We start from the raw sequence: 15253 nt of genomic DNA on the forward strand, positions 1-15253 counted from the left end.
AAAATTAAGTATCACTCAGTATTTTATACTGAAAATACTATATTTTTGCATGGATTAAAATGTCAAATTTATGAACAGGTGTTGTAATACATGACAGGTAGGATCTGTAAAGGTGTTATCATACTCATCTGTATTATCATAGATGCCTTTTAAAACACCACTGCCTGCATGCTGATCATTTTGAGATGAGCAAAAATGGTCAGACTGTCCGACATGTTTGGTCAAGTTTTGCAATGTCCTGGACCTTTATTTCTTAACTGATATATATTAAATGTATTCTCCAAGTTTACAGAATTTGGGCTTCGTAGTTGGAACAAAATGGGGGAAATTATTCAAATGAATGTCAGTAAACAGAAATGATGTCATGACGTTTCAAAGATGCACAATGCAACTGTTTAGTTCTGGTTTAGTTTTATCATTTGTAGCATAACGTTATGTATTTTCGGTAAACTAATTATTTTTTTAATCGGGAAATATACTATTAGGAACTAAGAGTAACTTTAAAGGCATTTGATTTCTATCAAACTTTACATAAATGATATATATTATACGGATGAATTGTTAGCTGTCATTAACAGCAAGAGAGTCATTTTGCACAGGGTGCCAGATGGGTTTTGCAGGCAAGGGTTATATTACTTCAACTTGAAACCACAGTCCTGTGTGCAAGAAAACATCTTCATATGATTTTCAAGGCTGTTTCCGTTATAATAATATAATAAACCAAAGGAAATATTATCCAAACCTAAAAATAGCAGCCTGTCAGTAAAGCAACTATTACACAAAGTAATTATTTTCTGAAACATTTTTACCTCTTGCATCTCTTTTTGTAAGATTATTTTCATCATCATCATCAACATCATCATCATCATCATCTTCTTCACGTCTGATTCTGCCTGATAAATTTTCATCATTGTCATCATCATCACCATCATCTAGAAAAAGCAAATATCAAAGTCCATGTAAGGTTACAAATAAAGTTTATTCGATTTATAAAAATAAAAAACCCGCGTCTTCGGGTGCCAAAAAATCAGAAGGCATTAATTATAGTGTTTGAACTGTCCATCAGTTCATCTGCCCATCTGTACTGAACTCATACACTTCTCATCCACTGAAATGAAACTTGGTAAACATCATCAACATGAAGTGGACAAACACATATTGTCAGGACTTTCAAGTCCAATAATTATGTTCTGAAACTACAGCCCCTTACTACAACAACATCAAAACATTATGTATTCAACTCAACCTGCAGTTTCCATCCAACTGAAATGAAATTTGGTATATGTCATCAACATGAAGTGGACACAAGCATATTTTCAAGACTTTCATGTCCAGTTAGTTTTTCTAGAATTCTGGCCCTTCTTTGGACTTTGAAATATTACATTAGAACATTGTGTAATCACCTGCTGATGTATCTTCCATTCATTTGAAATGGAACTTTATACATCATCAACATGAAGTTGACGTACACATATTACCGGGACTTTCATGTCTGGTTATTTTTTCTGTCTTTCCAGCCCTGTTACAGACTTTTATCTATCAAGCATTTTCCGAGGGTATGTGTCGTACAATGCTGACATCATTCTTCACTGTGACTGAATGAAAAATCCTAAAGAAATCTTCCTTTTTTGTAATGTAAATCAGTATATTTTGCCTAACACATTTGGCCTTGAATGTCTAATCTGAAATTGGATGCAAGCTTAAGGAAATTTCTAGAATTACCGGCCTTATACATATTTAAGCATAAACCTGCTATTCATGTCACTTTCGGTGGTGATTTAACAGGAGAGAAAATGTAGGTTAGCAGAGAGGTTCTTGCGCTTATATGCTTTTAAAACACCTTTTCATATATTAAGCGTTCCATAGCAAAGTGTAAATGTACAACAACCCAATAACGGATAACTCAAAAGGAAATGATGTGTATGTGATAAAACAATGCTGACATTCCCGCGTATTTCACTGAAATTAAATATTTATTGACTGACAATGTATTCATTTTATAGATTTTTACACGTTTTATGCTAGAATAGCGTTAGCACTGTCATTCCGTGTGATATAAACATCTTCAAAATCACTCAGGATACGTTTGTACCCTTGCACCAACCATTTCCTCTGAATTCTGCAGATGTTATAACATGAAAAACATGCATGATCCCCTCAAAAGTGTCTTAAATACAAATAAATGTCACATACCATCTGCATATAAATCCCTCCTTTCCCTCAAGTCAAAAGCATCATCATCATCATCGTCATCTACATCTTCATCAAAGTCCTCTGTATTACAAATTACAATGTTTCAGTGTTAGAAATTACTGGTAGCAATATTTCAGACACAAACACAAACAGCTTTATATATGAGCCGCACCATGAGAAAACCAACATAGTGGGTTTGCGACCAGCATGGATCCAGACCAGCCTGTGCATCCGCGCAGTCTGGTCAGGATCCATGCTGTTCGCTAACAGTTTCTTCAATTCCAATAGGCTTTAAAAGCGAACAGCATGGATCCTGACCAGACTGCGCGGATGCGCAGGCTGGTCTGGATCCATGCTGGTCGCAAACCCACTATGTTGGTTTTCTCATGGCACGGCTCATATTATGAACCAAAATCATTCTTTCAAACAAATATGTAAGTCTTTAGCTTACTTTTACTAGATGTTTACCTTTTGACAAGTGCTGGTGTATAATTAAGAAATAATATATAGCAAAACCATGTTTTTAAATGATGAAACAATATGATGAGGTTGTACGCTTGCGGAATAATTTCACGACGACAAAGCCCGAGTGAATTATACACTAGGCGTATCACTGATTTGTATCACTGAGATATGTGAAAACATGGTTCAGCTATGTATCATTTTGATTCTAACATGTCTTTTATATGAACAAGTAGATTAAATAGGAAAGCACTATTTAATCGCGCATGTATGGCGCCAAACATAATAGGTGGATGTGATGACTTTGTTTTAATAGTGTTAAAATATGTGAAGTAATACATCCCACGGAATAACATAGGAGTGTGTAGACATCTAATTCAATATGTAATATCCTCTATCTTTTTTTTTGCATATGGAGCACTGAGTTTTACCAACAGAAGACCACTTAGAACACCATAATGGTATAATATGAAACCTTTAGAAAACTTATTTCATTACCATTTACCGGGTATAGAAATGATGCCGCAGATCAGCATCAAATTCTTATATGACAAGTCAAGTTTATGTATTACGTAATCAAGATCTTCGCATTATTTTACAAGGGTTAAGAGAACTTTAAGCTGTGATGGAACTGAACCATGAGGGCATCAGATTTATAAATAACTTGAAATAAGATGGTAAACAACAAAAAGGCTGTATCAATTTTCATTCTAACATGCTCACTTAACATTATGATAAAGGAGAAGGTTCACTTTTGCAAAAAAATGGCCTAAAAACTGAGAGCCCATAAATGGAGAAAATGCCAAGTTTTGTTTCATCAAAACTACTGTTTTATCAAACTGCATGCTGTTTAGCAGTTTTTTGCAAATAGAATTCCGTTGAAGAAAATGGCTCAGAACAGAAACTTTCAAAGGAGCATAATTTCATCAAAATGAAGGCAGTGATTTTAGTTATGAAACCTGTGTCAATCAGTTGGTATTATCAAGGTATGTATGAAGTTTCATTCTGATGAATAATAAACTTGGGTGATTAAGAACTAGCTGAGAATCATAAACATGGAGTCTATACACGACTCTGATGCTGATGCCAATGCCAGGGGGTATCTGATAGTTCTACAGACTTTCGTTAGAGAGCTAAAACAGTTTAGTTGCACAAAACTGTATTTCTTAACATGTATTATTCCCTTACCATCTGCATTCCTTCTTTCTCTAATGTCATCATCATCATCATCGTCGTCATCACCATCAGCATCATCTACGTCTACGTTGAAATCATCTGTATATATAAGTTAAGAACATTATAAAAATTGTTCGGCACTAAAAATAAGTCTTTTAAATTTTAGTATCAAATTTTGGTAAGGAAATAAGAGTAGCAAAAAAAAAAAATGCTAGGAAGTTCTCAGCCCCAATTCATCATCTAGATTTAGACTTACTAACTTTAGGTAGTTTTGCACGACTGGATTAAATTTTTTTCTATACTGTAGAATTTGATTAAAACTCTGATTTTTAAAAACTTCAGAATCAAAAAATTACTAAAGACAATTTAGCAAAATAAATAGATAGGGTGGTACAATTTTTTGTGTGACTAACTTGAAAAATTTGGACCTAACGCAAGTGATCCTGGGCACTGCAATGTGAGAAAGCGATTGTGAATGAACAAGACATTTTAGGTGGGATGGGATGACGTTACTTAAAAAATTTTGACAACTTTTTTGCACAAAAGCAACGTTGCTTTATGTTGCTCCTAATCTACAACAGTATGTTTTTGTAATATTAATGGTATTCTATGGAAAATTTATCCCAAGTTTGATGACATGTGTGAACAAAAATTTCCTTTGATGTAAATTTTAATGAAACTTTCCAGGCTCATTAATCAACATATTGTCCAGTAAAGTGTCAAATAAAAATAATTTGTTTATATATTTAAGATAGAAAAAAATGTATATCATTTACCAGTGCTATAAAAGATCTGCTAATTTCAAGTGTATTGAATACATTATTTGGAATTATGTCACAAATCAACATTTTTGCTATCATGTTTTTTCTATAGAAAGAAAGTAATGTTATTTCATATAATTACACACTAGATGACATAATTGTATGATTTTCCTTTCTGTATGCCAGATATTGGTTTTATTCTATGTCTTCCTGGTAAATGAAGTTATGCCATGACTACTGGTTAAACAATCTGCAGAACTACTTTAAAATTGCCAAAAACTATCAAATCATTTAATTTTGTTAGTTTTATTGTTTTGACTAAAACAGCCGTGTCTTGAGGATGTGAATTCTTGAATTTCAACTTTTGAAATTTAAATGAACGAGAATTCACATTTTCATTTAAGGATTAAATTTCTTTGATTGATTCTTGAAACAATAAAATCCACAAAAATATATTCCCTGTGAATATATATGATTTCAGATTATTCAGTTCCCTATAACTGTATTCACAGTGCCTTTACGCTGCTAAAATATTGTACAACAAAGTAGCAAATTTTTATTTACATCAGTATTACCACAAAATTTAAAGTCTATGTCAGTCTGAATATCAGTCAATAACAGTTTTATCTATGATCGGTCAAAACTTCAGCCAACAGCACAGTTTTATTCTATCATCCTGTCTAAACTTCAGCCAACAACACGGTTTTATCTATTATCCTGTCTAAACTTCAGCCAACATTAACACGGTTTTATCTATTGTCCTGTCTGACTTCAGCCAACAACACGGTTTTATCTATCATCCTGTCTAAACTTCAGCCAACAACACGGTTTTATCTATTGTCCTGTCTGACTTCAGCCAACAACACGCTTTTATCTATTGTCCTGTCTGACTTCAGCCAACAACACGGTTTTATCTATCATCCTGTATAAACTTCAGTCAACAACACGGTTTTATCTATTGTCCTGTCTGACTTCAGCCAGCAACACGGTTTTATCTATTGTCCTGTCTGACTTCAGCCAACAACACGGTTTTATCTATCATCCTGTCTAAACTTCAGCCAACAACACGGTTTTATCTATCATCCTGTCTAAACTTCAGCCAACAACACGGTTTTATCTATTTCCTGTCTGACTTCAGCCAACAACACGGTTTTATCTATCATCATGTCTAAACTTCAGCCAACAACACGGTTTTATCTATTGTCCTGTCTGACTTCAGCCAACAACACGGTTTTATCTATTGTCCTGTCTGACTTCAGTCAACAACACGGTTTTATCTATTGTCCTGTCTGACTTCAGCCAACAACACGGTTTTATCTTTCATCCTGTCTAAACTTTAGCCAACAACACGGTTTTATCTATTGTCCTGTCTGACTTCAGCCAACAACACGGTTTTATCTATTGTCCTGTCTGACTTCAGTCAACAACATGGTTTTATCTATTGTCCTGTCTGACTTCAGCCAACAACACGGTTTTATCTATCATCCTGTCTAAACTTCAGCCAACAACACGGTTTTATCTATTGTCCTGTCTGACTTCAGCCAACAACACGGTTTTATCTATTTCCTGTCTGACTTCAGCCAACAACACGGTTTTATCTATCATCATGTCTAAACTTCAGCCAACAACACGGTTTTATCTATTGTCCTGTCTGACTTCAGCCAACAACACGGTTTTATCTATTGTCCTGTCTGACTTCAGCCAACAACACGGTTTTATCTATCATCCTGTCTAAACTTCAGCCAACAACACGGTTTTATCTATTGTCCTGTCTGACTTCAGCCAACAACACGGTTTTATCTATTGTCCTGTCTGACTTCAGTCAGCAACACGGTTTTATCTATTGTCCTGTCTGACTTCAGCCAACAACACGGTTTTATCTATCATCTTGTCTAAACTTCAGCCAACAACACGGTTTTATCTATTGTCCTGTCTGACTTCAGCCAACAACACGGTTTTATCTATTGTCCTGTCTGACTTCAGTCAACAACACGGTTTTATCTATTGTCCTGTCTGACTTCAGCCAACAACACGGTTTTATCTTTCATCCTGTCTAAACTTCAGCCAACAACACGGTTTTATCTATTGTCCTGTCTGACTTCAGCCAACAACACGGTTTTATCTATTGCCCTGTCTGACTTCAGCCAACAACACGGTTTTATCTATCATCCTGTCTAAACTTCAGCCAACAACACGGTTTTATCTATTGTCCTGTCTGACTTCAGCCAACAACACGGTTTTATCTATTGTCCTGTCTGACTTCAGCCAACAACACAGTTTTATCTATTGTCCTGTCTGACTTCAGCCAACAACACGGTTTTATCTATCATCCTGTCTAAACTTCAGCCAACAACACGGTTTTATCTATTGTCCTGTCTGACTTCAGCCAACAACACGGTTTTATCTATTGTCCTGTCTGACTTCAGCCAACAACACGGTTTTATCTATCATCCTGTCTGACTTCAGCCAACAACACGGTTTTATCTATTGTCCTGTCTAAACTTCAGCCAACAAGTCGGTTTTATCTATCATCCTGTCTAAACTTCAGCCAACAACACGGTTTTATCTACTGTCCTGTCTGACTTCAGCCAACAACACGGTTTTATCTATTGTCCTGTCTGACTTCAGCCAACAACACGGTTTTATCTATCATCCTGTCTAAACTTCAGTGTTGTTTAACAACACGGTTTTATCTATTTAATTGTCCTGCCTAACTTCAGCCAACAATGTCACAAGGTTTTCTGTGACAATATTTCTCTCAGAAGTTAAACATAGGAATTATTACTTGATTTTCTCAAAATTATATTATTAGAGTATGTATTTTCAGAAAAATCCAATTTTGTTAAACTTATTATTATCCTCTTAGAAGATTTCTAACTAATTTACAGACATGTTTTAACCTGGACCTAATATGTTTTAGCTTTTACTGTATAATTTTATTGTGTTAAAAACACTGCTATTATGCTCATTATAATGTTGATTGATATAATGATTATGTATGATTAACTGTTATACAAATTGAAATTTGTCTTGACTAATTCTCACTGTAAGAGTCTATACTTGTTAAATACTTGGTTAAGAAATGTTTTTGGCATATGTTTCCTTGCCAACATAATATGCTATATAAAGCATGGTTTTGAATGAAGAAAAAAGGAGAAAATATTAGGACTCGAAAGTAAGAACTGAGACAATCTCTGCAGAGTTGAAATTTATGTCAGGAATACCTGTAGTTGTGTAAAAAGTAAACTTTTATATGGAAAACCGTTTGGACATTAATTTTGAAGTCAAGATTTAATTGTCGAAGGAACTCATTATTTATTTGTTATTTATATTTGTGTTGATTTCAATACAAGACATTTAAAACAGAGTTGGTGTTATTCATCAATTTTGCTGATTCCCCATCAGCGCATCAACAACAGTCACTGAGCATTTAGCTCTATCATAACAACACGGTTTTATCAATTATCCTGTCTAAAAGTTCAGCCAACAACACAGTTTTATCTATGATCCTGTCTAAACTTCAGCCAACAGCACAGTTTTTTCTATTATCCCTTCTAAACTGCAAACAAAAACCCGATCTTTGGATCGTGGGGTCATGAGTTTGATCCCTGGGCAGGGTTTAAGTTCTCCGCGAGGATTTGATAAAAGACAATGTGTCTGAAATCATTCGTCCTCTATCTCTGATTCATGTGGGAAAGTTGCAAGTTACTTGTGGAGAACAGGTACGTACTAGACTATTACAGGATCTAGAAACACTGGTAGGCTAACTGCCACCATTACATAACTGAAGTACTGTTGAAAAATGGCATTAAACCAAAAACAAACAAACAAAAAGCAACCAAAAGCACAGTTTTAACTTTAATCATGTCTAAACTTCCGCCAACAACACAGTTTTATCTATCATCCTGCCTAAATTAGCCAACAGCACAGTTTTATCTATCATCCTGACACAAACTAAAAAGTCTATTACCTTCAAGACTTCTCCTTTTTCTGGAATGTTCTCTGGTCTCATTTATTTCATCATCACCATCATCATCATCCTCTGCATCATTCAGATTAAAAATATGGAGCATTCTATTATACTGTTTCATCATAACACACAGATCTAATGACTTTTTGTACGCAAAATTCGAATTTTACCTTTTCAGTAAATTAGAAAAAATAACATTTATGACTGAATTGTCAATACTTATTCAGCATAATTATGCAAAATACATAATGCTAAATACTTAAGGAAGTTCTGCACGTTTGATAAACCGGAAGTGAAGATGTAAAGTCATTTATCCGGAAAACGTAGAATAATGTCTAAATTCGGTGTAAGGAAATGAAAATCAGTTTATGAATTAATAGTAACCTGTGAGTAAATTTATTACAATGGCACTGTTACTATCTACATCTCTAAAGTTAAAATATGCGGGTCACTTTAATCATGGTCAGATACCTTAAAAATAAGCACACAGACCTATGCATTTTATTCCATCGCATTATAGTCCATATGTTTATTTACAACTGTGAGAAGTTTCATTAAAATCTACAGTGTAGAAAAATTTCTATTCGCGAAAATGCTATGAAAGTGGTGATTTTCCCATAGACTCCCCATTATGAAAAATTGCGTAATACCCATTTTTTTTCAAATCAGTTTAGCAAAAAATCAAGCCCACGACCATCTTTTTTTTTTTTGCTGAATTCCGAAGTTCTGAAAAATCAGAGTTTAATCAAATTCTACATAGTAGAAAATATTTTGATCCAAACGTGCAGAACTACCTTAATGTCAAACATTTAAATTACTGTGTGACTCTTAATGTTTAAACACATGATATTCAACATGTTCAATTCTTTACTATCCAGATATGAAGAAATAGCATGGTAAATCAATGTTCCTAAAATTTGGGACATTTTTTTATAAATAATTTTTTTTTGAAATTATGTCTTGGGACAGTAAAAAAAAAATATTATTTTTCAAAGGCTCAAATTTGGTGTTTCAGTTACTATCAGTTATTATATGAAGAAGTCTCACCTTCAGTGTCTCTTTTCTCCTTTTCCATGAAGTCAAACTCATCATCATCATCATCGTCGTCGTCATCACTATCAGCTGAAATTGAACTAAACATTACTAATTTCTGTTTCATTCTCGTTTGGGTCTTTTATGTCTTTTCTGAGTACCAACTTGATAGAAACATGTATAATTTTGGAAAAACAAATCACAAACACATACAAATTGGAAATTTTGTTAGTTTTTGCTAATCTGGAAAGGTTCTTTTACTAGACCAGGACCCAGTTGTTTGAAACTTTAACAACCGATTAAGCTAAGAGTCGATTAACTTTTAGAGTTATGTTCCTACATTTTAAAAAAACTTAGAAAAACGAAAGTGTGAGTTAAAGATTATGAACACTAAAATGTCTGAACATTAAAATAATTGTATAAACATTAAATTCTAGCATAAAACTGCTGTTCTTGTCACTTTTTAGGGGTGTTTTAACAGGAGAGGAAACGTGTGTTAACAGAGAGATCCTCGCACTCGCGTGCTGTTACAACACCTTTTTATATATGCGCATTCTGTGGCAAAGCGTAAACGTGATTCGGCCCCAAAACGGATAATTCAAAACAAAAAGACGTCAACGTATAAAAACAACTCAGACATTCCCATGCATTTCTTGGAAATATAATGACGTTGAGTGACATTGTATTCATTTATCAGTTTTTACGTGTTTTATGCTAGAATAGCTAGAATTAGCGCATGTAACGGGCTCGGGCACCAACCAATCCCTCGGGATTCTGCAGATGTTATAACACAAAAAAACATGCATTATCCCTACAATGAAAACATCGTACTAGTGTTTTCCACCAAGACTAGTATTTTGAATTAAAATTTGACAGGCAGTTAGCTTAACAGCATGTTAATGTTTCGAACAACTGGAACCTGACCGCTGAAGAAAACAGGAGGATCATTATTATCTAAAAAACCCTAAGTCACTCACCTGACCTTGACTTATTGACCTTGAATATATGAACTGGTATGCCCATCATTGGAAGAAATTTAACAGAGGACTTTGAACAGGAGAAAGTTTAGACCAGGTATGGTGAAGATCCATCAAGAGATTCATGAGAAGAAGTTATTTAAAGGTATTCCTACTAGTACCTCTGGTGTCCCACAAAACAGGCTAAGTGCCACCATTAGAACACTAGATGCCCACGGGTAACATGTCGAGCCCGCCAGCTGTCAAAAGGACTGGGAGTTGCACACGACACTCTTGTCTCAATGAGGCAAATAAAAAAGAGATTGCAAAAAGTTACAGTGTAAGTTATTTAAAGTAACAACAAAGGGACGTAAATCTTAAAAAAGATCTAAGTCCACACAAAAATCCTCACCAGTAGATATAGGTCAAAATACACCTGAAAATTGGACGTTACATGCATGTTGTGCTACAGAAAAGTGGTCTTGATTTTTCCCTACGACCAGTAATAAAAAAATTACGAATATAAGCTATTTATAGTAACAACAAAGGGAAGTAATTCTAGGATCTTGCGCATGACACTCCGTCTCATGATGATGAACAATTGTGCCAAGATACATCAAAATCCCTCTATGCATCAAAAAGAAATGCTCCAGACAAAGTCATTCTTGTATCTAACTTTTGACCTCTAAGTGTGACCTTGACCTTAGACCTAGGGACCTGGTTCTTGGGCATGACACTCCGTCTCATGGTAATGAACATTTGTGCCTGGTTAAATCAAAATTCCTCCATGCACAAAGAAGAAATGCTCCGGACAAAGTTGTCATTCTTGTATCCTTTAACCTTGACATTAAACCTAGGCATCTGGTTCTTGCGCATGAGACTCCATCTCATGATGGTGAACAATTGTGCCAAGTTACATCAAAATCCCTCCATGCAGGAAGAAGAAATGCTCCGGACAAAGTCATTTTTGAATTTGACCTGTGTGACCTTGACCTTTGAGATAGGAACCAAGGGTTTGCGCATGACACTCCGTCTCACTGAGGTTAACCAAATATAAACAAGATTGCTACATGCATGTCAAAGTTATGGTCCAGACAAACAAATCCGGACGGACGCACACACACACGCACATACACCGAACAGCCATTTGGACAACTATGTCTTCGCTTCCGCAAGCAGGCTCGGCAAAAATGAAGAGAAGATCTTATAATGATGCTGCAGACTAAGTTTAATGAAAATACATCAACTGGTTCATGTTGTTCAAAGGTTTTCCAGTTTTTAGATCTGTGTAGATCTAGTGGCATCTAAAGGGGCTGAGTGACCCCAACAAATTTAGGAGATGAACTAAAAATGATACAGACCAAGTTTGATTAAGATCCATCAAGGAGTTCATGAAAAGAGATCATTTAAAGGTATTTCTATTTGACCATTTCTATTTTTGCTCTAGCAGCCCCTAAAAAGATTTGAACAATATTGGGAGAGGACAGACTAATTTTGATGATGGGTCCACCCAGTAGTTCAAGAAATGAAATCATTTAAAGGTTTTTCTACTTTTAGCTCAAGCAGCCCTATAAAAAGGGTCAAGTGAAACCATTTGAAAAAAAAAACAAAAAAACTAAGAAAGGACCTTGCCAGGATGCTACAGACAGTTTGGTGTAGTTTCAGTGGAGAAATGTTTATGGTAATTGTTCACAATGGACACTGGATGCTGGACCATCCACCTACCTCGATTCTTCAGTTCAAATTAGTTAAAGATGCTGGTATTTGAGACAGAAGTTCAGTATGCGCTTCCAAAATTTTAATGGAACACAAAAGGAATCCGGCATTTGATAAACTCTCAATAGTTTTAGGTGCAGATGAGAACATGTTTTGACTGTAACTCAGAAGCCAGCAGTAACAAGACCAGTAATATATTCTTTTTCTTGCACACTATATTCTTCAAATAATAGGAAACTAGAGCTAACAGGGGAATTAATACCCTCAGTTGCCACTTTCACAGAGACAACAAAATGTTGTGATTATGCCCTTTGACCTTCAAGTGTGACCTTGAACTTGGAGCTAAAATCCTGGGCTGGATACACTGCAAGTTCTCATGATGATGTTAACAAATGATGCTAATACACTAGTTTAACGAAAATCCTTCCTGTGGTTCAAAAGATAAGGAGCAGACACAAATTTAAGCTATTTGATCTTTGACCTCCAACCTTATGACCTAGCTTACTTGTGCTCTCTGCATGTCATCTGGTTGAGGTTAATAACTGGCTCTATTAATTTCATGAAATTCCTTCCAGTGGTTAGGAGGATGTGAAGCGGACACAAATTTAAGCTATTTTATCTTTGACCTCTAAGTGCAGCCTTGACCTTGGACCTTATGACCTAGCTTGTGCTCTCTGCATGTCATCTGGATAAGGTAAATAACTGATGCTACTAATTTTATAAAAATCCTTCCAGTCATTAGGAGTATATGGAGCGGACACATAAGTTATTTGATCTTTGACCTCTAAGTTTGACAATGTCCTTGAAATTGTATAGAGACCTTGGTATTGTTTTGATGATGTAAACAAGTGATGCAAGTGTTATTTATGAAAATCACTGAAGTGGTTTAGACAACATAAAGTGGACAAAAAAATCAATTTGACCTTTGACCTCAGTGTGACCTTGACCTTGTGCTAAGTTGTGCACTCTGCACATCATGTTGGTGAGTTAAACAATTGATGCTAGTTTTATAAAAGTCTTCCCTGTGGTTTAGAAGATATGAAGGAGACAAAATTTAAGCTATCTGACAATTGACTGCCAAGTTTGGCCTTGACCTTAGACCTGGTGACCTGGTTTGTCCACTCTGCAGGTCATCTTGATAAGGTTAACAAATAATGCTAGTTTTATGGAAATCTTCCCAATGGTAAGGAGGATATGGAATGGACACAAAGTTAAACTATTTGACCTATAACCTCCAAATACATATATAACCTTGACCATGAATCTAGTGACCTTGGTTGTACACTCTGCATGTCTTCTTGGTAAGGTAAAAAACTCATGTCAGTTTATGAAAATCTTTTAGGCAGTTTAAACAATACAGTGTGGACACAAAATTAAGCTGTTTGACGTTCGACCTCCAAATGTGACCTTGACTTTGGAACTAGTAACCTGGATTCTGTGCTCCGCATGTTGTCATGTGAAAATCTTCTCAGCTGTAATAATAAAGTGGACACAACAGACAAACAGACACATGTTCTTTCGAATGGACGTTTATTTCCTTTGTCACAAAAAAACCAAAACAAGAGGACAATGATGGTCCTGAATCGCTCACCTGTCCCCACATGACCCAGTTTTGAACTGAGTATGACGTCGTTTTTTCTATTATTTGACAAAGTGACCTAGTTTTTGAACTCATGTGACCCAGTTTTGAACTTGACCTAGATATCAAGATAAAAATTCTGACCAATTTTCATGAAGATCCATTGAAAAATATGGCCTCTAGAGAGGTCACAAGGTTTTTCTATTATTTGATCTAATGATCTAGTTTTTAAAGGCACGTGACCCAGTTTTGAACTTGACCTAGATATCATCAAGGTGAACATTCTCACTAATTTTCATGAAGATCTCATGAAAAATATGGCCTCTAGAGTGGTCACAAGGTTTTTCTATTTTAAGACCTACTGACCTAGTTTTTAACCGCACGTTATTAAGTTTCAAACTTGACCTAGATATCATCAAGGTGGACATTCTGACTAATTTTCATGAAGATCCATTGAAAGATATGGCCTCTAGGGAGGTCACAAGGATTTTCTATTTTTAGATTTACTGATCTACTTTTGGATTGCATGTGACCCAGTTTCAAACTTGACCTAGATATCATCAAGGTGAACATTCTCATCAATATTCATGAAAATCTCATGAAAAATATAGGCTCTAGAGAGGTCACAAGGTTTTTCTATTTTTAGACCTACTGACCTACTTTTTAAAAGCAGTTGACCCAGTTTCAAACTTGACCTAGATATCATCAAGATAAACATTCTGACCAATTTTCATGAAGATCCAATGAAAAGTATGGCCTCTAGACAGGTCACAAGGTCTCTCTATTTTTAGACCTACTGACCTAGTTTTGGACAGCACGTGACCCAGTTTCGAACTTAACCTAGATATTATCAAGATAAACATTCTGACCAATTTTCATAAAGATCCCATGAAAAATGTGACCTCTAGAGTGATCACAAGCAAAAGTTTACGCACGGACGACAGATGCCGCGATCACAAAAGCTCACCGTGTCACAACACGGTGAGCTAAAAAAGCGACAGAAAGTACCTTGTTGCCCAACATATGTACTCATGTTTGCTCGGACAAGTGGACAAACAGACCAATGGACAGACATGCTGACTCCAATATAGCCCCCATATACTAAACTTTGTATCTTTGTTTATAATAAAATACAACAAATGACTTTCTTTGAAGCAATACTTTCTTACATTAGCATATAAATCTACACATTCATGAATTAAGCTCACTGTGTCATCTTTTACAGCACAAGAGCCATCCCATACCTGGGGGTGTAAGACATGTTTTGCCAACTCCTGTCGAATATGTAGGAATGAAATTTTTTTGCTTTTCTATAGCATCCTTTCTGCTTAATCTTGTTTTAACTTTTTGAAGGTTTAGGAGTATTTTTCATGCAAAGTCAGATTAAAACATATTTGAATTCATGGTA

The 15253-nt window shown here is 35.3% G+C and overlaps 1 protein-coding gene across 8 annotated transcripts in view; it reads right to left on the minus strand.

Annotated features, from left to right (window-relative positions):
* Positions 1-15253, minus strand: part of LOC123536182 (coiled-coil domain-containing protein 1-like) — a 44028-nt gene that overhangs the window by 16237 nt on the left and 12538 nt on the right. For 7 of the 8 annotated variants that reach the window (XM_053527969.1, XM_053527974.1, XM_053527973.1 and 4 more), the window contains exons 4-8: positions 9610-9684; positions 8563-8634; positions 3844-3930; positions 2194-2274; positions 810-932 (exon numbers count right to left, since the gene is read on the minus strand). In XM_053527969.1, coding sequence (XP_053383944.1) covers positions 810-932; positions 2194-2274; positions 3844-3930; positions 8563-8634; positions 9610-9684 — 438 coding nt within the window. The remainder of the gene's footprint in view (positions 1-809; positions 933-2193; positions 2275-3843; positions 3931-8562; positions 8635-9609; positions 9685-15253) is intronic. The other variant, XM_053527968.1, reaches the window with a different exon arrangement.

The sequence above is a fragment of the Mercenaria mercenaria genome, chromosome 17 (assembly GCF_021730395.1).
Source record: "Mercenaria mercenaria strain notata chromosome 17, MADL_Memer_1, whole genome shotgun sequence".
NCBI classification, from domain to species: Eukaryota; Metazoa; Mollusca; class Bivalvia; order Venerida; family Veneridae; genus Mercenaria; species Mercenaria mercenaria.